The sequence below is a fragment of the Aegilops tauschii genome, chromosome 2, assembly GCF_002575655.3.
Source record: "Aegilops tauschii subsp. strangulata cultivar AL8/78 chromosome 2, Aet v6.0, whole genome shotgun sequence".
Lineage (NCBI taxonomy): Eukaryota > Viridiplantae > Streptophyta > Magnoliopsida > Poales > Poaceae > Aegilops > Aegilops tauschii.
This window is the reverse complement of record NC_053036.3, coordinates 610,400,236-610,426,139: the sequence shown is the minus strand read 5'-3', so window position 1 is coordinate 610,426,139 and position 25,904 is coordinate 610,400,236. Positions and strand designations below refer to the sequence as shown.

At 45.9% G+C, this 25,904-nt stretch overlaps 4 protein-coding genes across 4 annotated transcripts; 1 reads left to right on the top strand and 3 right to left on the bottom strand.

Annotated features, from left to right (window-relative positions):
- The first annotated feature begins 10,564 nt into the window (after positions 1-10,564).
- LOC109782259 (uncharacterized) lies at positions 10,565-16,690 on the top strand. Its single transcript, XM_020340854.4, has 11 exons — positions 10,565-11,005; positions 11,657-11,779; positions 11,860-11,956; positions 12,050-12,085; positions 12,174-12,361; positions 12,704-12,806; positions 12,910-13,091; positions 13,189-13,266; positions 15,653-15,755; positions 15,850-15,886; positions 15,980-16,690. Exons 1-11 carry the CDS (start codon positions 10,653-10,655, stop codon positions 16,420-16,422), a joined length of 1,743 nt encoding a protein of 580 aa, XP_020196443.1. The 5' UTR covers positions 10,565-10,652; the 3' UTR covers positions 16,423-16,690.
- LOC109782260 (pectinesterase inhibitor) lies at positions 14,000-15,108 on the bottom strand. The gene is made up of 2 exons (XM_020340855.4): positions 14,507-15,108; positions 14,000-14,408 (listed from the first exon to the last, which is right to left on the bottom strand). The coding sequence occupies exons 1-2, from the start codon at positions 14,848-14,850 to the stop codon at positions 14,183-14,185; spliced, it is 570 nt and encodes a 189-aa protein (XP_020196444.1). The 5' UTR covers positions 14,851-15,108; the 3' UTR covers positions 14,000-14,182.
- Positions 16,691-17,250: 560 nt separating the features above from the next.
- On the bottom strand, positions 17,251-18,788 carry LOC109782261 (uncharacterized). The gene has a single exon (XM_020340856.4). It carries the CDS (start codon positions 18,509-18,511, stop codon positions 17,549-17,551), a length of 963 nt encoding a protein of 320 aa, XP_020196445.1. The 5' UTR covers positions 18,512-18,788; the 3' UTR covers positions 17,251-17,548.
- Positions 18,789-24,423: 5,635 nt separating this feature from the next.
- On the bottom strand, positions 24,424-25,097 carry LOC109782227 (putative lipid-binding protein AIR1). Its single transcript, XM_020340837.4, has one exon. The coding sequence runs from the start codon at positions 25,034-25,036 to the stop codon at positions 24,644-24,646; it is 393 nt and encodes a 130-aa protein (XP_020196426.1). The 5' UTR covers positions 25,037-25,097; the 3' UTR covers positions 24,424-24,643.
- Between the last annotated feature and the right edge of the window lie 807 nt (positions 25,098-25,904).

The following is a 25,904-nucleotide window of genomic DNA, read 5'->3' as shown; positions in this document are numbered from 1 at the left end:
GGCCTTGTGAATGGCCTTCAGAAAACTTTATGGATCGAGCGGGAATCAAGGAAGAATTTAACGCGTATTTGCGTAACGCTGATCTTGTGAACTTTGAGGGAGAAAAGTGCAGCCAGTACCACTATCTCACTAGTTCATTTGTGAGGAGGTTTGAATTTTCATCTTCACGCAATTCTCCAACTGTCCTGTTTGATCTCTATGAAAAATCTTACACTATGGACTTAGAGGATTTTACCACTGCTTGCGAACTTCCACAATGGGGTAGTGCTAGTGAACCTCACAAATCTGAATTTAGAGATTTTCTTGCTAGTATAACTGTGGGGGAATCTAGAGATATAGCACACGCTACCATAGGGAGCATTCATTTTCCTGCTATACATTATTTTGCTCTCTTCATAGGTAGGTGCATAAATGGTAAAGATGAGGCATGTTACATGTGTGTCCCTGACCTCAGTATTCTTAGGAGTGCTGTGTTAGGAGATAAATCTTATAACTTGGGAGCCATTGTTGCACGTAGGTTGCATCATAATATATTTAATGGAGATTTCTTTGGCGGAATTTATGCAACCCGCTTAGCTGATTTTCTTGGTGTAACCATACGTAATGATGATATTGAATTGCCTCCTACTTATTTAGACTTTAATGCTATGGTTCACCACCAGTTTGTCGAGAGGAATGAATCACCTCTCTGGTATCGCTTAATCTTTGACAGACGTCGTGCTGTCCGTATTACTCTCCCTGCTCCTGCCTTCTTTGATTATCAGGCGAAAGGAAGACATTTTATTACCAGAGAGGAGGCAGATGAGTACGAGAGGAGGGCGGAGGCAGCTCGCCGCCACGCTGCAGCCCAGGAGGCAATAACTGCCGCATCACAGTACGACCCAGGCTACAACTATGGATATCGGCCAGGCCATCCGTGGCAATAAACCAACTTAGGCCAAAAGCCTAAGCTTGGGGGAGTACGTATTTCTCACCGACATTACATTTATGTTCACACACTCATTGCTAGATGTCGGTGCTCATACTTTTTCATTGTAATATCCATGCTAGTTTATTTTCCTTTTTCTTGCTTTCTTCTTGTGTGTTTAATAAACCTTAAGAAAAACAAAAAAAAATAGCGTAGCTTTTAGTTAGTTTACTTTTCTTGCCAGTAGTAGTAGTAATTAAAAAGAAAACCCAAAAATATTTCCCGTTCTTCTTTTGCTTGTTGGGAGCTTTCCCGTGTAAATAGTTTTATTTCTTTTCTTTTCTTTGGGGGTCGATAGGAGAAGACCATGATTAAAATTGTTGAAGTGGCTCTTATATGCATTATTGTTGATTTAACCAAGAGCCCATATTGCCTTGTCTTCTTCTGTTTATTGAATGCTCGCAGATTCCAGCTTAGTCCAATGCACGTGCATTCTTATTATTATTATTCACATCGTTCGGTCGTGCAAGTGAAAGGCAATCATGAGAATATATGATGGACTGATTGAGATGAGAGAAGCTGGTATGAACTCGACCTCTCTTGTTTTTGTAAATATGATTAGTTCATCGTTCCTGATTCAGCCTATTATGAATAAACATGTTTGCAATGACAATTAGAGATTATAGTTGCTTATGCCATGCTTGATTAGCTATGAGTTATAATGGTTTACCTTGCGTGTCAACATGCTATTAAAATGGTTGTGATGTGGTATAGTGGGGTGGTATCCTCCTTTGAATGATTTAAGTGACTCGACTTGGCACATGTTCACACATGTAGTTGAAACAAATCAACATAGCCTTCATGATATTTATGTTCATGGTGGATTATATCCTACTCATGCTTGTACTCAATGTTTATTAATTTTAATGCATGTTCATGACTGTTGTCGCTCTCTAGTTGGTCGCTTCCCAGTCTTTTGCTAGCCTTCACTTGTACTAAGCGGGAATACTGCTTGTGCATCCAATCCCTTAAACCCCAAAGTTATTCCATATGAGTCCACTATACCTTCCTATATGCGGTATCTACCTGCCGTTCCAAGTAAATTTGTATGTGCCAAACTCTAAACCTTCAAATGAAATTCTGTTTTGTATGCTCGAATAGCTCATGTATCAACTAGGGCTGTCCGTATCTTCCATGCTAGGCGGGTTATTCTCAAGAGGAGTGGACTCCGCTCCTCACTCACGAGAAAATGGCTGGTCACCGGGATACCCAGTCCCATGCTTTATGCAAACTAAATCAAAATAATTGCAAACAAAACTCCCCCTGGGACTGTTGCTAGTTGGAGGCACTCGTTGTTTCGAGCAAGCCATGGATTGATGCTTGTTGGTGGAGGGGGAGTATAAACTTTACCATTCTGTTTGGGAACCGCCTATAATGTGTGTAGCATGGAAGATATCGCCATCTCTTGGTTGTTATGTTGACAATGAAAGTATGCCGCTCAAAATATTATTTATCTCTGCTTTAAAACCGAGCTCTGGCATCTCTACAAATCCCTGCTTCCCTCTGCGAAGGGCCTATCTATTTACTTTCTTGTTGAGTCATCACCCTCTTATTAAAAAGCACTAGCTGGAGAGCGCTGCTGTCATTTGCATCCATTACTATTAATTTATATTGGGTATGACTATGACTGGATCTCTTTTACCATGAATTACAATGTCTAGTCAGTCCTTGATCTTTAAAGGTGCTCTGCATTTATGTTTTGCGGTCTCAGAAAGGGCTAGCGAGATACCATCCTGTTATATCATATTATGATTGTTTTGAGAAAGTGTTGTCATCCGAGATTTATTATTATTGCTCGCTAGTTGGTTATGCTATTGATATGAGTAAACATGAGACCTAAGAGTTATTGTGAATGTGGTTAGTCATAATATTTGCTGAAAACTTGAATGCTGGCTTTACATATTTACAACAAGAGCAAACAGAGTTTGTAAAATTTTTCTTTATCACTTTCAGTTTATCAACTGAATTGCTTGAGGACAAGCAAAGGTTTAAGCTTGGGGGAGTTGATACGTCTCCGTCGTATCTAATTTTCCAAACGCTTTTGCCCTTGTTTTGGACTCTAACTTGCATGATTTGAATGGAACTAACCCGGACTGACGCTGTTTTCAGCAGACTTTCCATGGTGTTATTTATGTGCAGAAACAAAAGTTCTCGGAATGACCTGAAACTCCACGGAACATATTTTTGGAAAATATTAAAAATACTTGAAGAAAAATCCATGTCAGGGGGCCCACACCCTGTCCACGAGGGTGGGGGCGCGCTTGCCCCCCTAGGCGCGCCCCTTGCCTCGTGGGCCCCCTGACGCTCCACCGACCTCAACTCCAACTCCATATATTCACTTTCGGGGAGAAAAAAATCAGAGAGAAGGATTCATCGCGTTTTACGATATGGAGCCGCCGCCAAGCCCTAAAACCTCTCGGGAGGGCTGATCTGGAGTCCGTTCGGGGCTCCGGAGAGGGGAATCCGTCGCCATCGTCATCATCAACCATCCTCCATCACCAATTTCATGATGCTCACCGCCGTGCGTGAGTAATTCCACCGTAGGCTTGCTGGACGGTGATGGGTTGGATGAGATTTATCATGTAATCGAGTTAGTTTTGTTAGGGTTTGATCCCTAGTATCCACTATGTTCTGAGATTGATGTTGCTATGACTTTGCTATGCTTAATGCTTGTCACTAGGGCCCGAGTGCCATGATTGCAGATCTGAACCTATTATGTTTTCATGAATATATGTGAGTTCTTGATCCTATCTTGCAAGTCTATAGTCACCTACTATGTGTTATGATCCGGCAACCCCGAAGTGACAATAATCGGGACCACTCCCGGTGATGACCGTAGTTTGAGCAGTTCATGTATTCACTATGTGTTAATGCTTTGTTCCGGTACTCTATTAAAAGGAGGCCTTAATATCCCTTAGTTTCCATTAGGACCCCATGTCTACATTACATTGATGAATTGGAGCTAGTTCTGTGTCACCTTATGTTATGACTGTTACATGATGAACCGCATCCGGCATAATTCTCCATCACTGATCCAATGCCTACGAGCTTTTCACATATTGTTCTTTGCTTATTTACTTTTCCGTTGCTACTGTTACAATCACTACAAAACCCAAAAATATTACTTTTGCTATCGTTACCGTTACTTCCATACTACTTTGCTACTAAACACTTTGCTACAGATATTAAGTTATCCAGGTGTGGTTGAATTGACAACTCAACTGCAAATACTTGAGAATATTCTTTGGCCCCCCTTGTGTCGAATCAATAAATTTGGGTTGAATACTCTACCCTCGAAAACTGTTGCGATCCCCTATACTTGTGGGTTATCAGCAAGCAAGTCGAAGAAGGCCATGCCAAAGAAGCCTGCTCACAATCCCAGTGCTTCAACCTCAATGCCCTCACGGCCAAGCTCCTCAGCAATGCCCTCACGGCCAATTTCTTCAAAACCCTCACGGCCAATTCCTCAAGCTGCACCAGCTCCTCCTATGTCCTCAGCTCCTCCGACCAAATCCTCAGCACTTGCGCATCTCGCCTTGTGCCAAAGGACAACTGGCATCTCTATTGCCTCTGGAGCGTCTGGAAGTTCTTCAGCTCCACCAAATTCCTCAACTGGCCCCACTCTGCTGAAGTCAAAGGCCACTGCTGGACGCGGCTCTCGACCAAGTCCTCACAAGAATTAGGTCGCCTTTCAAGTGTCGTCTGATGAAGACGAAGCTGATGATGAAGAACTTGCTGAAATCACCAGGGACAGGCAGCTCAGGGCCGCTAGAGCCAAAGGCACAAATATGCCTATGCTTTTGGATCCAAAATTGATCCTTGATTACATTGATCTCCGGCACAAGGACCCCAACACTCCTATGCCTGACTTCAAGTTGACTCATGGCCAAAGTCATATGTTGACTGCCTTCATTCAGGAAGAAAAATGGAAATTTGAAAAGGCCAGGTAGTTGAAGAAAGCGCAATACAAGAAGGAGCGCCTCCTGAAGAAATGTCTCTATGACAACTGAAGAACTTGTCACTATTCAATCTGAGATCAAGAAACTCAGTGATGAATTTGACGCATACCGCGCTGATTGGCTGGGAGCCAAGGTCCGTTTTGTGAACTTGGCTGAAGGATTCACTACAAATGTTGCAACCCCAACGCAACAAGAAATTCCTCAGGCTGAGGCATCTGCTCAGCCTACTGAAGATCATGCCAGCACCGCTGATGAAAATCAGGCTACTGATGAAACTCAGAGTCCCAGGGCTGATGACTGCATTCCAGCCGCTGAAGAAATTGCTAGGCAACCACTAGTGTTGCGCCTGAAGAAACTGTCAGGACAGCTGAAGCTTCAACGGCTGTGCCTGAAGAAACTGAAAATGCCAGGGCAACTGCATCAGTTGCACTTGAAGAAAATGAACAGATTCCCTCTGCTCCTCCTGCACCTACCCCAAACCAATTCTTCCTTCTGCATCAGATGTGAAGAAGACCAAGGCTGCAGAGCGTGCAACTGTGAAGAAAAGGAAAGCATCAACTTCATCAGATTCTTCAGCTCCGAAGAAGATGAAGCCACTGACTAGCTCTTTTGAAAATCCGATTGATGCTATTCCTGTCTCATCCATGCCATCAAAGGACCTTCCTTTTGATGAAGAATATGTGATCCCAAGTGGATCAGATGAAGATATTCCTTCTGCTGCTTCTTCAAAGCAGTTGGATAAAGAAATTGAAGCAGATGCAATCCCTTCAACCCCAATAGTCTCATCGCTCATGCCGCAGTTCACTGCTGAAGAGGCCGGCGTTGAGGAAATGAGTGAAGAAGAAGATGTGGACATTGGTAACACTACACCAGTGATGAATGATGACTTTTGGGAAAGTCAGCACCCCAATTCTCCTCTGTTCACACCTCTGCAACAAATTCCTCAATCCCCAGTGACTACAGTTCAAATGGGATCTGACGAACCTCGTGCCACCCCATCTGTCCATGAAGAAATTCCAGCCACTAGTGCTGAAGAAATTTTTAATGAAGAATTGAAGACCCAGGCTGCCACTGAAGAAGAAACCGAAATTCCTCAACCCGTGGAACCTGAGATTGCGATTCCTGAGGTGGTGATGCAATTGACTGATACTCCTCAGCCCAAGCCAAAGGATCCCTTCTCAAAGAAGCAAAAATTCAAGGCTGATGACTTCTTCGGCGAGCATGTGTTCTTCACCGACTACAACCCATATGACTCTGCTCGTCTTAGAAGGAAGCGTTTCTAGACTGCCAGCCAGGCCAATTTCTATTCTTCACTGCTTTTCAACAAAGACAAAGTCTTCGACCACAAGCATATTCCTCATGTTGACATGGAATCACTGCCTTGCTTCACCCCAGTCCTTAGTGTGCTTCATGATGCAGGATTGCTTAACTTTTGCACTGACATTGTTGATTGGAATGAAGAGCTAATTCTTCAGTTCTATAAAACGCTGCACATCACAGGAGATGCCGACGATGTGAACTCTTGGGTTTTGGACTGGATGACCGAAAATACTCACTACAAAGCACCGGCCTCTAAATTGCTTCATGCCCTGCCTGTCAATCCTTCCCTTGAAGGAGCTCGTTGTCTGTACCATGAACCTGAACTCACTGCTCATTACATGCAAGTACTGATGAAGCCGCTGAAGCCTGGTCAAGCCCTAAGGACCAAATTCCTCGTGAAGGAATTGCTGTACGTGCCAAGAACTGTCTATCGCATTCTGACGAAGACTTCGAGTCCTATCAAAGGCCATGACTCGACTGATGAGGAAGTCGTTGGCATCATGAAGAATCTGCTTTTCAATATCATGCATGGCATTCCTATCAACTACCATGATTTCTTCATGAGGACTCTGACAAATGTTGCACTCTCTCCGTTTGAGTTGAAGCCTTATGCTCCTTGGATTATGAGATTCCTCAGAACAAGGTCTTCACTCAACTACAAGGCTGATTTTCAGAATCACCTCAGCTACTTGCCCCCCATTGAAGTCATCAAGCAGACATTTTCCTCAGCTGATGAAAAGGGCAAGGCCGCTGCAGTTATTGATGAAGGCATTCGTCCATTGGATGGTCAGTTTCGCAAAGCCGCATCTTACTCCACCAATGATGACTCTGCCACTCATGACTCTGCCGCACAAGCTTCAAAGCCAAATCCTCAAGCCACAGCTCCAAGGGTGATGACTGACCGTGAGCTTCTCCTCAGTCTTCACCAGAAGGTGGATCGAAACCACAATTGGGTTAAGCGTTAGTTTGGCTCTATTCTTCATAACATGACTGCTACACACAATGCAGTGAAGAAAAACCATTTCTACCTCCATGAAGTCTTCGGTCGCACCTGGGCTATTTTATCACATCTGTATGGTGAAGAAGATCTGAAGCAAATGGGTCTCAAGGAGGACTTTGACTGGTCTGCACCTCCACCGAAGAAATTTAAGAAGTTCAAGGTTCCTTCCTTGGTGGCCAGCTACTATTCTTCATCGCGCGAAACCGATGAGCATGAAGACTTGGACGACACTGCGGCAGGCCCTACAGCAACAAACGACCCCAACAACGCTGGCGCTCCTCCATCATCGTGATATTCTTCAGGGACGTTAGTCCTCATTTTCGATCCTTTTGGTCATTCAATGACAAAGGGGGAGAAATCTGAGAGTTAGTCTTCAAACGGGTCTACATATATGGGCGTTTTTTTGCTAAGTTACAACTCTCGTTCTTCTGATGACTTTGTTGGATCGAGTTGTAAACTTAAACCCGATGGTGGTCTGATACTTTTGATGTGTTCTTCTGCATGCTCTCATATATGTTAATGCACGCATGCTGAATTACATCAGTCACCATATTTCATCATGCATTTCAAATTCTTCATATTATATGTCAAATGCGTGTATGAATTACAAGATATAGGGGGAGATCTCCATGATTCTACTCTTCAGGTGTGCATTGCTTCAAAAGCAAATTCCTCACTATGCACATCTTCAGGGGGAGTACTTCTATATCTTGCAATCAAATTCCTCAATATCAGTATTTACACTTCATATGTTTATCCCCGTTGAAAACTTAACCTATATTGTCATCAATCACCAAAAAGGGGGAGATTGTAAGTGCATATAGTGCCCCTTAGTGATTTTGGTGTATTGAAGACTTATAGGTTAAGGGACTGATGCGTTTGTGAGTGTACACATGTCTATAAGTCTATGAGGAGTTTGATATTTATAGAGAAAGTTGACCCCTAAAAATGAAGTTCTTCGACTGAAGACTTTGGATTTCTGAAGACTTTCTGAAGACTTTGAAAGTGAAGAAATTGGTGTGGCCTTGAAGACTTGGTATTCATTCGAGGAACATGAAGCGTGAAGACTTTTGTTTTCGTAGTTTCATTTTCTCTTTCTTGAGTCATAGGAAACACCGTACTGTTAAAAGGGGTCGAGGAAATACTAAGGAAAAATTTCCATGTGATGCTCAACTCAAAATCCTACACCTACCAATCCCTTCAAGTGAAGCCATTGAAAATCTCATACAGTTCAGTCAATTTCTTCAGTGATAGAGACAAAGTTCTTCTGGTCTCTAAGGAATTTGTTCTGACTAAGGAGTTAGGAATTCGCCAATGCGGATTGCCTACAAGTCAGGAACATGATAGCCCTGAGGAATTTGATAGTCAATTTTCCGACCGTTGCTGTGCTACGCGCCAGCTGTCCCAAAATATCTACCCACCTAACGGTCATATCATTGAAGGGCATTTATATCTTATCATGTCGGGCTGCTCCCTAGGCTATAAATAGCCGCCCCCTACAACCACTAGCTGGTTGGCTGCTCCGAGAGAACCTGACACTTGTCATTTGAGAGCATCCCATCCTCCGAGGACTTTGAGCGAAAATCATCAAGTGAGGAAAACCCAAACCCAAACACCTACAAACCCAAAGTGATTGAGCATCACTGAAGAGATTGATCCTGCGTGGATCCGACGCTTGTTACCTTTGAAGACTGTGCATCTTCCAGACGGTTAGGCGTCATGGTCTAGAGCATCCAAGAGAAAATTGTGGATCGCCGAGTGACCGAGTTTATGAAGGTTTGGAAGTCACCTGAAGACTTACCACGAGTGATTGGGCGAGGTCTGTGTGACCTTAGCTCAAGGAGAATACGGTGATGACTGTGTGTCCGGGATTGTGTGTCCTCAGGTTTAAATACCTAGCCGCTCCAACCAGACGTACAACTGTCACAGCAGTTGGAACTGGTCTACCAAATCATTGTCTTCACCAAGCCTACTGGTTCTATTTCCTCAACTCTTTCATTTCCTCATATCTGTGTCGTGTGCTTGTTCATATCTGTTTGAAGACTTTGACTGGAGACTTTCTCAATTTCCTCAGTTCAATTTCTTCAGTCTGTTTGTCTTCATATCCCGTGCTTACGCTTCCCGTACTCTGTTTTTGTTTTCATTTCATCATGATGTCCATGTTTATGCTATGTCATGTATGCATCTGAGTACTTATTCCGCTGCAAGTAGTTCTTTGCTTAGGAATTTCCTCACCCTGAAATTCCTTAGTGAAGAATTCATAAAAACTGCCTATTCACCCCTCTTTAGTCGATATAACGCACTTTCAATTGGTATCAGAGCAAGGTACTCCCTTGTTCTGTGTGATTTTGGTTTAACCGCCTGGAGTTTTAGTTATGTCGACCGCAGGTATGATCAAGGTCTCTGTTGGGTGTCCTACCTTCGATGAGACGGACTACCCCTACTGGAAGAATAAGATGCGAATGCATCTTGAGGCAATTGATAACGATCTCTGGTACGTTGTGGAAAATGGTGTTCCCTCTGTCACACCTTCTGTGAACGCTGCTGATGTGAAGAGATTCAAGCAACTCAATTCCCAAGCGAAGAACATCATATGTGGCCATCTGAGCAAAGGGTAGTATGAAAAAGTGAGTGCTTTGGAAACCACTAAGCTTATCTGGGATAGGCTGTCCAAGGTCAATGAAGGAGTGTCAACACAACGTGACTCTCGAGTTGACGTTCTTCGCAATCTCTTCAACCCCTTCAAAAGACTCGACAATGAAAATGTTCAGCAAACCTTCGATCGCCTCACTGACATCTCAAATGAGCTTCAAGCACTTGGTGCCACTGACATCACCAACCATGAGGTGGTGAAGAAATTGCTGAGATCGCTTGATTCCTCATTTGATACTCTGGCACTGATGATATAAGAACGTGGAGATTACAAGTCACTTGATCCTGCTGATATCCTCGAGAGGCTAAACACTCATGAGTTTCAGCTTGCTAAGAAGAGAGATCTCTATGGTTCGAGCTATGGCAGATCACGTGCCCTGAAGGTCAAGGCTGTCTCTGAATATGAAGATGAAGATTCTAGTAGTAGACTTGGTGATCCTGAAGAACTGAGCCAGGAGCTAGCACTGCTCGTGAAGAAATTTCAAAAGTTCTCAAGACATGGTCGCTTTTAGCGATTTTGCACGAATTGTAAACGCGTTTTGCAGGCCGATGGAATGCAGGGTCTGCTAGAGTTGCTCTTATGGGCCGGCCCTGAATCCTCACGCCGAAGACCCGGAGTCTAACGAGTCCTACATAAAAACCGACTCTCGCTCGTTTTCTGTTCCAATCCCCATCAACAAACCCCAAACCCGCACCAAAATCCCCCACAACTCGCCGAGCCCAAAACCCCAGCCCTCGATCGACCACCCGATCGATGGCGTCCGGCGAGGCCTCGGCGTCGGCGCCCCCGCCGGCGGATCGAATCCGCGTGGTCGGCGCGTGGGCCGGCCCCCTGGAGGTGGAGCTGGGCGCCTGGACGGTGCCGATGCTGCGGGCGGAGGTGGCGCGGCGGGCCGGGGACGTGGAGCCCGACCGCGTCGGCCTCATCTTCGGCGGCCGCGTGCTCAAGGACGACCCCGCCGGCGTCTCGCTGCAGCAGGCCGGCCTCAAGGGCAACGCCAAGGTGCTCTCCACCCTCGCCTCCCCCGATCGTGGCAAGGCCCTCGCCGCCGAGGCCGCCGCCGCCGCGGCCGAGGAGGAGCACTCCAACAAGCTCGTCAGGCTCTGGTGAGGGTCGCTCCGCTCCTCTCTGATCGAATCCCGAGGGGGATTTTGCCCCCCCCCCCCCCCCCCCCCCCCCCCTGTTTTCGGAGGAAAAAAATCGCAGTCGCCGCGAGCAGGGATCTTCGCTTGGCAGTCTAAAATTATGAGCGCCGATGCCATTGTTTTATTGTACGTATATTATATTAACTGCCGGGACAAAAGATAAGATCGCACTCTCCGCCATTAGGACATTGACTCTTTGTGGCAAGTCAAGGACCCTAGTCAACAGGATGTGTCTCCACATGGCGGAGGCACACATTATTGTCAATTCGATCATAATTTACATCCATAATTAGTTCTGTGTCATGTTATGTAATGTAGAACATGCTAGTAACACAAAGTAGTGTGGAATCAAGTGTTTCTTTCTCAGTGGTAGGAAGAACACAATGGACAGTCTGTATGATTCAGAAACTCACAAATTCAGTAACTGAAGATAATGAGTTGTGGGATAGACCTCCTACTGCTGCATGATTACAGATAGATTGCATGCCTTGATTGAAAGTGTGATGGTGATGATTAGTTGCATGTTTTGTATTGTAGAAAATGTTAGTAGCGCAAAATAGGTGGGAAGCAAATGTTTGTTCCTCAGTAATAGATTACCATAATGTTTTGTAGGGATGCTGCACAAGCATTATCTCAAAGGCATTCAGATGGCTCTCTCCTTGATGAAAACTTCAACATAGCTCTCGAGGACCAGAGCGGACAAAAAGTGATGTTTGGATCTGCAGATGATATGAAGTAATATACATTGAACCTTCTGTTCAGTTGTTTTCTCATATAGTTTGCACTATTCAGCTCATCGTGTGTGCTATCTATAGGGCTTTGAAGATGGCTCTAATGCTTCATCAAAAGGCAAAAGTTCTTATCAAGAAGAACATGTATAAGGAGGCACTGGATGTTTTGATGATGTCCGAGGTATACTGCCTTACGTGATTGTTTTTGCCCTACTGTAAGAAGCATGTCGGTTAAATAGCTGTATAATGACTGACCCATCTGTTGTGTTGCCAGGAAGCCTTCGCTCTTTGTGACAATAAACTCATTGAGGTAACTTGAATCGTGAGAAGAATTATCTGTTACCTCTGTCAAATAGAGTGCTGAAGTATTTTACTTACACTCCATTCATATTCTGCAGAGAGTTGATAATGTGCCAATGCTTCAACTGGATATAGTCTGGTGCTATTTCATGCTTCGTGATGTATCACGCTTAGAAGTTGCAGGGGCTCGCCTAAACAAGGCTAGGGTAGGATTTGAACTCTCACACGGTAAAGATTCCACGCGCTTCAGATTACTCCAGGCAGCCCGTCATGCAGATCTGGCTCTGTAAGACTCTTACCATCCTTTTTCTACTATCATTTTTCTATCTCTTTTTTACTATACAGTTGTTTGGAGAGAGTGGGTATTTTCATTGTGTAGATAACTAATTGATGCATTTAGAAAGAAAGAAGAGCTGAAAAGTAGAGGATCACCCGTTCATAGTGTAATCAACTAGTGGTACCCACAATGTGGCACTATGGATGTTGCATGCACACCTCTAATTTGATATTTGTTAAGAAAAAGTTGAAGGATATTAGTGGTGGCTCTCCCAAGAGTGAGACCTGTTAAGCATTCTAGCTTTAACTAACATTGTTTCCTGATGTATCAAAACTGCTGCCTATGTAACAGCTATGTAAGGCTGGAGCTCTTGGAAGGAGTGGTAGCATATTATAATGGTAATACTGAAAAGGCACGTGGCTCTCTCAGTTCTGCACAATCTAAATATATGCAGGTAAATTCTGTTTGTTGTCAGTTTTAGTATCTTATTTTGTACTTCCCTGACCTTAGTACCATATCAGTGCTGCTACTAAGTGAGTAAATGCATGTTGACTTAGCTGCAAGTACCAGATGAAGCTATAGCAATGTTAACGGATATGGGCTATGACGCACGAGCATCAAAAAGAGCCCTAAAGATGACTGGCTATGATATTCAATCTTCTGTTGATCTCTTATGTGAGGAGCGTGAAAAGAAAATTCGTAGAAGGGAGCAGGACATCGAGACACAGAGAGAGATAATGTAACCTTCACATTGAGAGGCTTACTTTCCCTTCTATGTATCATTCTCCTTTTCCTTTTTTGCTGACTTATGCACATTTTGTTTGGCGTTATCCTAGGGAACAAAGGAGATATGGTAAAACTCCCATGAACAAGGCAGTTGATATGCAGAAGTTGAAAGGCTTGACTACTATCGGGTAAGAGTGTTTTGGTCTTATATTATACGAATCACATGTATTTGAGAAATAGATGTTGATTTTATCATGAAATCCCCATAGTCCTACGTTTGAGGATCAGATGCCTAACGACCAATCTGGCTTTATTGCACCATGCTTTTGCATCAATGCTTGTCACTGGGCTCTTTGCCACTTCTAGCGAACTATGCTTGTTATGGGTTGAAAGTCCAAACAAGAGGCTCTCAGTCAGTTAGTACTATGTAAAATAACAAAATAGATTGTTTTAAGTAGGCCACCAAAATCGCAAGCACCAAGCAGGCCCTAAAAACTCAAAACTTTTTTTACCAGATTGTCAAGAAAGTGTAGTTGAAAATCTACGTGTTGTTCAGTTGAAATAAATATTTATTAGGGAACAATGTTAGTGATGAAAGGCAATGAAATTCGTTCATTTCGTTCGTGCGGAATGATTTTCTTAGTTATCGTAAGTTTTGCCATGTTGTTCATGTTCCATTGTATCCAATGTGAAATGTTCTATGGAGAGCGGATTTTCTGCACCTGGATGCACCGAGTATGCACCTGATGATTTGAGTTGAATCAAAAGGGACACTTTAGTTGTGAAAAAAAATGAATTTCATTGTTGGTGCACGATGTTGGAACAGGTGAAACCTGCCAATTTTGGGCAACACATATTGTCAATTTGTATACTGAAGAAAATGAAATGAACTAACTTAATCTTTTGGTGTGGACCCGACTGAGTATGACGATGATAGCATAATATGTTGCGCAGCATGGTTATCTAACATAGTAAAATATGGCTATTCAGCTAGTTTACACAGAAGGTCTGGCTCCCATCTGCTAGATAAATTAATTCACTAGCCACCATGTATTCAAAAGACAATATGGCAGTCATATACCACCATGAGCGAGCAGAGTCCGGTCACCGGGGGATAAGCTTGGCGATAGCGAGAGTGATATTGCAGAGCTGGTCGACCTCGGTGTTGCGCGCCATGAGGATGCTCTGGTGTTCTGGTGAGTCCTGGCACCCCTTCTGGCACAGCTTCACCTCCGCCTGGCCTGCAGATACCAGCACCTGCGACTCGTCGTATGCCCCCATGTCCAGCGCGATTGTCGCGTCTGCCAGCTGCTCCACGGCTGCCTCATACCTGCATGCATATATATGATCGATAGAGCATGCAATCCATGATTCATCGTTAAAGTTGCCTTTGGTGATCGCACATGTACGTCAGAGCTAGCTGCTTACCGCTCCCCACAGTCCTCGAGGCATTGTTGCAGCTGTGCTGTTTTATTGAAGTTGTCATCTTCATCGATGTTCGTGAGGTATGTGGCTGTCTCGGACGCGTTCTTCTGGACAGCCAGGATGGCCGCCCTGGTCAGGCCCACAGCATCAGCCGTCAAGGAGGACCGGTCCGGGGAGAGCGTCGCCATGCAGACGTCGTAGAGCTTGGCGGTCTGCTTGCAGGCGTCCTCGATGGATAACGACCCGGTGGTCGACGGCGCCACGGCAGGGGAACCAGTAGATTGGGGCAATGCGATGGCGAGGAGGAAGGGGAGGATGAAACCTATGGCTGCGTAGAAGGATGCCATTGGGAGGTTTGGTTTGCGCGCATGCGATGTTGCTCAAGTTAGACGGGACGCCATGCAAGGTCCTCCTTATATGGTAATGCGTTTGCCTAAATAAAGACAGGTTAACAGAAAGTGCCTGCGTCGTGTGCATTTTTAGGGGTTATTCTTTACGGTGGAGAGGAAAAGCATGGACCTCCTTATTACGAGGAGAGCCAATGCGAATATTGGCAGTTGTGTCACAGAGTGCGCGTGACAGAGAGTCAGACACATAGCGTGACAGAGAGTCAGACACATAGAGGTAGCAAAAGATAGCATTTTCAGCTGGTTAACCTTTTTATGAGAAACAAGAACAGAAGTAAACAACAACTATAAATGTAAACAGTTTGTCTTTTTTGTCTAGCACATAAATAGATAGTTTTATTTTTGCACCAACACTTGCAGATTCGAACTACATCCAACAATGTACATGTATATAAGTTTTGTCAGAACTTCTCAAAACATGGAAGTGGGCATTCTCACCAGTGTGTGCTGCATGCTCAAATGCACTGATGCATTTTCGTTTATATAAAGCAATATTGGAAGATTATGTTTTATGAAGCAATATAGGATTTATTTTTTGGGTCCCATTTTTTATATCTTTTTTTTACTGGGAATCGAAATCTTAGATGGATCTAAAGGTTATTTAGATTTCACACATCTATTCCTAGCAGCCATACAATGATTTAGACGTGTCTTTAGTTGTCTTGTGGAGAAAGTGTATTATAGGAAACTTCATGCTGATACTTGACCTGTTTCTGTTTGTAACTCAGTTTTAATTTTGCAGGTTTGAGAAGTACCTTGCTGCAGAAGCACTCCGCATAAATGAAAATGATGCTGAGAAAGCATTAGATCTTTTGACAAATCCTGAACTGAACTGTGCCCTACAAGTAGGTGTTATTTGCCTCCTTTTTCTTACTCCTATCCTATCAAGATGCTCTGCAGTTGTTAACACTTCCTTTTGTTCTGTCATTTCCACTCTAGAGTAAAATTCAGTCAAGGAGGAAACGACCACTTCATGGTATGTATGGGTTTAACACATTCGTCATTACTCTTCTATAAATCGTCTCGTCGCAGATGAAATAGACTTACACCCCCTTCTACGTCTTGCCAGTCTTGGGTGCAGGACCATTGGGAGCCGGGGCTGCTGCTCCTTTGGCTGCCGCAGCGGCGGGTAACGCCCCACCACAGATCCCAGATCTAAACGCTGCCGAGGGCGACAATCAGGAGCAGCTTGCGAACAACGAAGAAGAAGCTGCGAACAACGAGGCAGAAGCTTTGCCCAACGATGCAGAAGCTGGGGCCAATGAAGAAGCTGTGAACCAAGACCAAGACATGGGCGATGAAGCGGAGGAGGAGGATTTGATCGAGGAAGAAGCGGGCGCGAGTCACGCGCAAGGTCCGGTCAGGGACGTGGCGATGGAGAACGAGCTCGCCAACGAGCTGACGGGCGATGCCCTGGATGACTATGACATCGACGTCGCCAATGAAGGGCAGGCCATCGCGGAGTACCTGAGCCTTCTGGAGTCTGCTGCTGCTGCTGCTTCTAGCTCTTGATGTGCAGAGATATAGGTATCTTAAAAGCTTCAGGTGGAAGGAGAATAGCCTCAGCCCGGGAGTTGGTTTACTTGGTAGGGTTCGATCTGTACATATGATATGAATATGGTGCTACCTTTTGTGAGCTACGTGACACGTGAAAACCTGTTACCGTCGTGCCGAAGCAATTAATTTATGGACCGCATCTCACTGTATTACGAGTTCCTTTTCTTCTGTAAATCTTGGTTACATATTGAAAAGTCTTCGTAGATGGTTTTATAGGGATAAATACCACCGCATATTTTTCATTTAAAATACTGCTAGCTGCTCAATAGGTTTACTGTACCACGTCCTCTGTTGTAACCGTTTTTGTACCACGTCTTCTGTTAATAGCAAATCCGTGGATATTAATAGCAAACAACGCATGTGCTAAAAATCCATGAATTTGTTTTTTTTTCTTTCTGTGTAGCTCACATCTTAAATTACTCCTACTCCCTCCGTTCTTAAATATATCTCTTTTTAGAGATTCCAATAAGGGATTATATACGGATGTATATAGATATATTTTAAAGTGTATTTTCACTCATTTTGCTTCGTATGTAGTTCTTTATTAATAAAATCTTTAAAAAAGACTTACATTTAGGAACGAAGGGAGTATATGATAGTGAAAATTTACATACATGGAGCACATCCATATGTCCGATTTTTTCAAATATCAGGCTCCATGGAGGTTGGAGGCTAGAGCCCATGGAGTTTGGAGGCTTGGAGCCCAAGCTCCAAAATGAATCACCTTTTGAAATCATAGTGCAACCATGGGTAGAAACCGTCACTTTTTGAATTTGAAATCAGTAGAAGAATGAAGTTCTTGTTCAAGGGAGCAGCAGACTCGAATGGAATTACATCACCAGGATAAACAGTTTGAGGTTGGTACACAATACAATTACACCTTCCATAGGAACCGGATATACAAATCTTACAAGATGAATATCAAACGGAAAGATGATAATAATAGTAATAATAATAAAATAAATTGTAGTAGTACTAAATGAACAAACAAGAAGCGAGTGGCTTCATCGACCGAACAACAACCTTGATTTCAAACTTGCGGCTTAAATTATGCGCGTCGGATGTGGAATGGACGGACGGATCAGGCGCAGGTGTAGCCCGGGGGCACGGCGCAGCCGCAGTCGTTGACGAGCAGCTGGAGGGCGAGCGGCACGTAGAGGGCGAGGTTGAGCACCTTGGCCTTGATGGCGGTGCAGAGGCAGGCCGCGGCGGTGAGCCCGGCGATGCCCTGCACCAGCGGGCAGCACTTGACGCTGGCGTCGCCGATGTGCAGCTCGTTGCCGAGCAGGTCCAGGCACACGCCCAGCTTCAGCGTGTCGATCGGGCACGTGTCGGATGAGGGCGTGGGGCTCGGCGTGGGCGTCGGGGGAGTCGGCGCCGGGGTGGGCGTCGGGGGAGTCGGGGTGGGGGTCGGGGGTGAGGGAGGGCACGCCTTGCGTCCGCCGTGGCGGCTCTTGGGGGACGGGGAGCCGCCGATGATGGGAGTCACGACGCCGATGACGGGAGTGACAACTCCCCCGACGGCGGGGACGCCGCCAACCGCGCCGCCTACGGTGCCGACGACAGGAGAGACCACGCCACCGACGGCAGGGACGGCGCCGCCTACGGTGCCGACGACAGGAGAGACCACGCCACCGACGGCAGGGACGGCGCCGCCTACGACCGGCGTGACTTTGCCGACGACACCGCCAACGGTAGGGACCATGCCGCCGACGACCGGGGTGACCTTGCCGACAACACCGCCGACGGTAGGGACGGCGCCGCCGGCGACTGGGGTGACTTTGCCGACGACACCGCCGACGACCGGGGTGACTTTGCCGACGACACCGCCCACGGTCGGGGCGGCGCCGCCGATGATCGGAGTGACGGTGCCAACGACACCGCCGATGACCGGGGGTATGCTGACGCCGCCGGCCGAGGGTGTGCCGCTCGACGGGGTGCCGCTGCCGCACCCGGAGGCGGGGGAGCACGCGAGCACGACGGTGGGCGAGGAGAGCGCGAGCATGGCGAGCACCAGCAGCGCGGAGATCTTCGTGGACTCCATTGCAGGCAGCTACCTCCGATCGACCGAGTCCGTGTTACGTGGGGTGCTGCTGTGCCTGTGTCTCCGGTCTAGAGCATGCTTTTATAGGCGCCCGCGCGTGACGGGTGCCGGGCGTGGGGCACGCACGGGAATTATTGCAGCGCGCGCGATGCCATTGGTGTGCGGTGGCAATGGCATGCAGTGCGGATGGCTGGCGGAGCCAACCCAACCGGCCGGCTGCCGGACCGGTCACGTGGAGGCGCAGCGGCGGTGGGGGGTGGGTGATCGCCAGTGCAGCTGGCCGGCTTGGCGGGTTGCCGAAGCGGCCAAAAGAGGCGCGGCCGGCGTGTGATTCGCGCTTGTCCGCGCCCGCCCTCGCGCTGCATGATTGCGTTGCGGCCTAGCTGAGCTAGCGTGATGCGCCTTCTGAGCTACGTAACGTACCTAGTTGCTTCCATGGTTGGGCCTAGAACTAGGGCTGGATATGTGTTGTGTACGTGTAATCGATAGGTACCAGTGTCGTGTGTTCTGTCTGTGTTCGTCTTCCTCGCGCGCTGGGTTCAGTTTCAGACCTTCGTTCAGTTGAACACTTGAACCTGCACTTTCAGGAGCTCAGCAAGAAGAGTGCAGAAACGATGGGTGGAATTGAAGTTTCTGGTTTTGTGGCAGTGGAATTCAGGAGCTATGAGCAGTTCATGCACAGCATATGTTCGTTCATTTCAACTTCACAAGCTGCACTTTCAGCTATGGGCAGTTCAGGACTTCAGGTACGTATTCTGAGATGCCTTGCTTACATGCATGCAGAGTGGCCGAGCTGGCCAGTTGGGTGTCCCTGTCTGCTTCACAGTAAGAAAGCTGTGTCCCTTCAGTGTCATGTTTGGAGGTGTCCGGCCAGTACTCCAATCATCTCGACCTCTTAGCTAGCGGATACTGACTGAGCGAAGACCCCCTCAGCATCTGCCGGGAAGGGAAGAGAGCTCGATCCCAATGCCTCGATCTCGATCGATCGGTTCAGCATTGCAATTGCATTTTGCATGCATGTGAGCGTCGACACTTCCTGAAGCAAGCGAGCAATCAATCAAACAACACCTACCTTTTGCATCGATCTTGCTCGCCAAGCCCGGCTAAAATGTTCCATCGGGCAGTCTAGTCTAGTCACACACATCTCATCTCATGCTACTAACCTACATCCACACACGCATACCGACCGGCGCGCAGAGGCCAGCCAGCACATGACATCGAGGTCGTGCATGCTCATGTGACGGGGACGTACGTGGCCGCGCTCACCAGACAGGATCGAGCGAGGCCAGTTCAGCGCGATGGGACGTACGCGGGTCGCCTCGTGATTCATCCTCTTCCACCCGATCGACCGAGCCAGGATCGACGTGCCTGGCTGACACCGCCGCCGTGTTTGGCCGCACGCATCGTTTCGGCAACCAGGCCGGCCCTAGCTAGCTAGCCAGCAAGCGAAGTTTGTGGCGAGTGGCATGGGCGGGTATTTGGTCGCATGTGTATCCGGAGAGAGACGGGCCGGGCAGAGATCTCGTGTAGCTGTCTTCATGGGATTGAGTAATCATATGACATGTGTGAGAGATTAATTACCCCATGGTTATTTCTGCATGCTTGACATTTCATCGAACAGGTTTTGCGCGTCGGCGTGCGTACACACACAAGTCGCAGCTAGCCACGGCGCCGCAGAGGTACCGGCCTACGGGTTGAGGAGAGGATGGAGGAACGGCGAGGAGGTCGTGGAGCGTCCCGGACGGAAATGCGCCGTTGGCGGTGTGGCCACGCTGTTCGGACATGGCCGGAGTGAGCTTGAGCTGCTACAGCATTTCATCGAACATGTGCTGTGCGGTGCGTACTCAAGGATGAGCCGTGGACTTCCCTGCCGCTGGTGGCAACATGGGCGTCAAATGGAGGAAGATGATAACCGAAGGCGAGTCGAAGGCTAGAAGCACGTAACGCTGCATCGTCTCAGCCTAGCCCTAGAGAAACCTGCTTGTACTCCGTGGATTTCCTGTAAACAACTGAACAACACAATATCTTTTACCTGTATTGCAGACGGAAAAATATGATCATTTGCATGAGGAACACATAAACTAGTCCGAAGTACTCATCCTGCCTCGTACGCCCATGGTCATGTGTTTGCCAGACCTGACTGAAGCCAAAATTTTGATATATTTATGCATATGAAATTCTTACGACAAGAGATTCAGAAACAGACCAACCCCGATACATTTTTTTTAACACGTTTAAATTGTAAGTATAATTTTAATCATCGTATTTGAAATCAATCTTGGTAACATTTTGTACGTGTGCCAAACATTTAATTGTTTCAAATGAAATATTTACAAAAATAATGTTCCTGTCATTTTTATCTAATTTCATTTATCTTTGTGACACCGAAAAACTATTTGTTCATTTTTATGAATTGTTTCAGTGACATTTCATTGTTTCAAAAAAAGTATGAAATGTATTTCATAAATAACCACACAAACTTCAATAATTTTAGTCATATTTCAATCAATTAAGAAACATTTCATAGTTATCATACAAATTTCAATTGTGTCAGTCACACTTCAATCAAATTCATAAACATCTCATGCACACGGTAAATATTTCTTTGTTTAAAAAAAGTATCAATATATTTCAGAAGCATATAAATATGCACACAAATCTCAATTGTTGAAGTCGTATTTCAGCCAATTTCATTGTACATGTACTAAACATTACTAAACATTTTGATTATTTCATAAGTATATGTTAGGTTACGTGTGTTGGCAATGAGGAGACTCCACTGCATAGAGGTTCCATTAGAAACCCAATAATATATATCTCTCTCTAAGAAAGTTTCACCAGGCCATGCACGTAACATTTTAATCACGGTATTTTAAATCAATGTTGGTAACATTTCATATGTGTGCCAAAACATTTTGATTGTTTCAAATGAAATGTTTACAAGATAATGTTCCTATCATTTTTAGCTAACTTCATTTATCTTTGTGACATTGAAAAACAATTTGTTCATTTTTATGAATTGTTTCAGTGCCATTTAATCGTTTCATTTTTTTGAAATGTATTTCATAAATAACAACACAAACTTCAATAATTTTAGTTGTATTTCAACCAATTTTAGAATCATTTCATGGATATCACAAAATTTTCAATTGTGTCAATCATACTTCAATCAAATTCAGAAACATCTCATGCACGTACTAAATATTTCTTTTGTTTAAGAAATTATCAATATAATTCAAAAACTTGTAAATATGCACACAAATCTCAATTGTTGAAGTCATATTTCCGTCAATTTCATTATACACGTACTAAATATTTAATTGTTTCATAAGTATGTTAGGTACGTGCATTGGCAATGAGGAGACTCCACTACATAGCGGCTCCACTAGAAATGAGTTCCGACTGCTGAAAAAATGGCCGTTGCCGTGTTTCTTTATGTTTGCTGAGAGCTGAACTCGGCAAACTCTCTGCCGAGTGGGAATCGACTTTCACTGAGTTTTTCAGGCACTTGGGAAATATAAAAATTGCGGTAGTGCCCCCCACCCACTCCCTCTCTCAAAAAAACTCTCACCAAGTACAAGCCTTTGACCATGCACGTAACCAAACAGTGTCACAATGCAACGTTTACAAGCCAACGAAGATTATCTTTCGGCCTGAACGCATGTCCACCGGCCCGATGCCCCCACTGGAACTGTACAGAGCAGCATGAATAACGAGATAACACGAGGTGTGGTCTACGTGAAGAATCCGGCACTCGAAAAAGAAAGAAGACCCCAACCAAATTTGATACTGTTACTCCGATCCACACTAATTAGCGTGTACTCCCTCCATTTCAAAATATAGTCCGCCCGCGCTATCCGAGGTTCAACTTTGACCATAAATTTAACCAATGAGACCGACTGCGGCGGGAGAAAAAATTATATAATTAAAAACTTCTTTTGAATACGAATTCATTGGTATAACTTTTGCTCCCGCCACAGTCGGTCTCGTTGGTTAAATTTATGGTCAAAGTTGAAGCACGAGAATAAATGAAGCACTATATTTTGAAACGGACGGAGTATCTGGCAGGTTCCATATATAACGTGTAAACTTTAATCGGCACCACAGCTCTCCTGTACCATGTACACAGGCGCCGGGGCCAGCGGTCATGGGCGTTTCCTGCCACACCCACACTTCCAATTTGCCTCGAGTAGTACGCAAGTTCGGTGCTCCGTCACATCAAAACGAACCGGTGAAAGATGGACCGACGGGGTCCAGGATCATGGGGATCAAGGTACGAACGACCTGATGCATGTGATGGCCATCCTGTTTCTCCCCCTCATCGGATGCCTTGCAACGACCACGGATCGCAAGCTTTGTACTCCATCCGTCCCGCAATGTACCGCACGTCATTGTTTACAAATTTGACCACTAATCTTTGTGAAAGTGTACGAGTTTAGCATGTACAAATGGTATGGTTCTTTTTTTTTTGCGGGGAAAAAAGGGAATTCATTAATTAAGTGGCAGTTAATTAAATGGTATGGTTCTACCTAGCTTGTAAATACTTTTTCATCGTATGTATCATCCCAATTTTGTAAGCATTCTACATGTGAGATTTGTAGTAAAAAAATTGTAGTCAAAGTAATGAACTAGGGGGACAGTGAAAAATCAAATGTGCCATATATTCGGGACGGGGGAATATACATCATCATTCTTGTATAAAATTTGGTGGGGTGAGACTTACGTATATGAATATGGTGGCGAAAAAATTTGGTCTTTCAAATCTCAAAATCAGGTAAATTTTGTCCAAACCAGATTTTGACCATGTTGACCGGGTTTGACCGCCTCGTCACCTATGCCAGATGAACAGTAAATTCAAAACAAATAGTGAACAAATTAAAAAATAAAATCTAAACTTTTTTGGCATCCAATATGCCCGGGTGCGCAAGGAGCGTACACACTTTCGTGGTGTTTGGACACTCAAGGAGCTCGTGGCAAGATAAAAAACAACTGTAAATATGCTCTAGGTGAACAATGAATAAAAAAATAGATAATTATTTTTAAAAGAATATGTTTCTTCTTTTACGTTCAAGATGATTGGGTTCGCAAGGTGCGCGCAAATTTTCTTCATGTTTGGACATTCGAGGAGCTCGTGAAAAAAAAACAAATTTGGCTCACAAAAAAATAGCAAAAAATTGTTTTTTATACTGATAGAGATCCTCAGATTATTTGCAAAACTTTGTACGCACCTAGCGCAACCAAGCATCTTGGTTGCCACAAAATTTCCAAATTTTAAAAATGTTTTGCTATTTCTTTTTCTGAATTTACTGTTCAACTAGAGTAGATTTATATTTTACTTTTGCCACGAGCTTCTCAATCGTCCGAACGCCACAAAAATTTGCACGCACCTTTCCGTACTTGAGCATATTGGAAGCTAATTTTTTTTTCAAATGTGCTTTGATTATTTTAAATTTACTGTTCATCAAGCACAAACTATATGGCGGTCAAACCCGGTCAAAGATGGTCTGGTTTTGGACGAAGCTTAGCCGGTTTTGAGACTCGAGGGACCAAATGTTTACGAAATTCTTTTGAAGGACTAAATCTATACTTCTAGGGAATTTGAGGGACAAAAACATACTCAGTATGTCCCATAATGCAATACGTTTTTTGACACTACACCCCTGCCCATTTTGTGGTGACAATGGTGGGTGGGTAAAGAAAAGATGGTCGTACCAACACAAACGACCGGCAAGCTTTACTGTCTTCAAATGAGAGCAAGCCTACTCTAGTATTGTAGTTGTCGGCAGTTTTTTCTACAAACTTGGTCAAATTTTGCACAGTTTGACTTGAGCCAAAAGTTATATGTCTTCCTTTTGAGAATGGAGGGAGTATTACTCAAAGTCAAGTAAAGAAATTGTAGTATCTCCTTCGTATCAAGCAAAGAAATTAACTTGGCATTGATTCATGTATAGTCCATGCAAAACATGTCATTGCATTTGCATACACTGGGAACTAGGAAGCAAAATGTTTACAGTAAAAATAAAAAAAAATGTTTACAGTAGAAGTCAATGAAACTGAGCTATCTTTTCGCTTCGACACACAGACAGCGCTGCATGAATGCATGGGCGCTCGCTTACACCAAACGAAACAATGTCACACGCACTTGAAGCCGTCGGGGATGTCCGTCTTGCAGGCGCTGGCGAGGAGCTCGACGCCGACGGACCACTCGGCGGAGACGAGGCCGAGCACGCCCTCCTTGGCGGCGACGCAGAGGCACGCGGCCGCCTCCGCCGCGGCGAGCCCGCCCACGAGCTGGCAGCACTCGCTCCCGAGCTGCGCGCCGGCCTGCGCGTCAGCGAGGCCGAGCACCGCCGCGCACGCGCCGAACTTGACGGCCTCCCACGGGCAGAACGGGTCGGCCGGGACGCCCTTGGTCCACAGCACCCTACGTGGTGCGCCGCCGGCCGTGGGTAACGCGGCGGAGGAGAGCGTCGCCGCGGCGAGGAGGAGCGCGAGGACCGACGGGGTGGTGCCGAGGCGGGCCATTCTTGCGCGCTAGCTAGCTGTAGCTTGATTTGGAGCCGTTGCCACGCGTGTGTTACGTGCATTTTTATACTGGCAGCATTGCCACCATATTGCAGCAGATCGCGGGTGTGCCGTGAAAAAGTAAAGCGAGATGCACACACGATTCCGCAATTCCCGATTGGTTTACTTTTACGGTGTGCATGCGTGTGTTCGAAATTGCACGATGCTGCGTTCGAGGCTGTGTTAGATTTGGACATTGCATGATGTGTGACTGGCAAGGATGACACGGCACGATGGCAGCTCCGGCTGGCCGGCCGGTGGTCCATGCATGGCCGCGTCCCGGGCGATGGTACGTACGTGAGCCAACCAGCGAATGCTGCCGTATGGGGTATGGGCATTTTCTCCATGAATGCGCTGCGTACGTACGTTGGGAGCTCATGTGACGATGGGATGGCTTCGTCGAAGGGAACAAGGCAGACACAGGGAGACGGCGGGGCCGCATGCATGCATGCATGCCGCCAATGGCGCCAGGGTCGCCTTTGGTCAGGATCTCCTCCACACAGCAGCGCAGATCTGTAGTTTTTGTGTGGAGCAGGCAAGGGCAGAAGAGTTCCGATCGATAGGGATACGATCTGTTCGTCCATGGCTCCTTGCGTGCCATGCCCGCCCATGTGCTAGGCCAGCGGCTGGTGATAGCTCCAGCGGCAGGCGCTACGACCAAGGTCAGTCCATGTCCATGACAGTAAGCAACAGCAGCAGAGGGCAGCTGCTCACACCAGCCCCCTGGTCCACCTTCCAGACACCTAGCCTGCCAAGTTCAACGAGCGACCCTCGGCCGGGGTCTGTTCACGGCGCTGGCTAGTGGCTACACGGGCAACCGGCCGCCGGC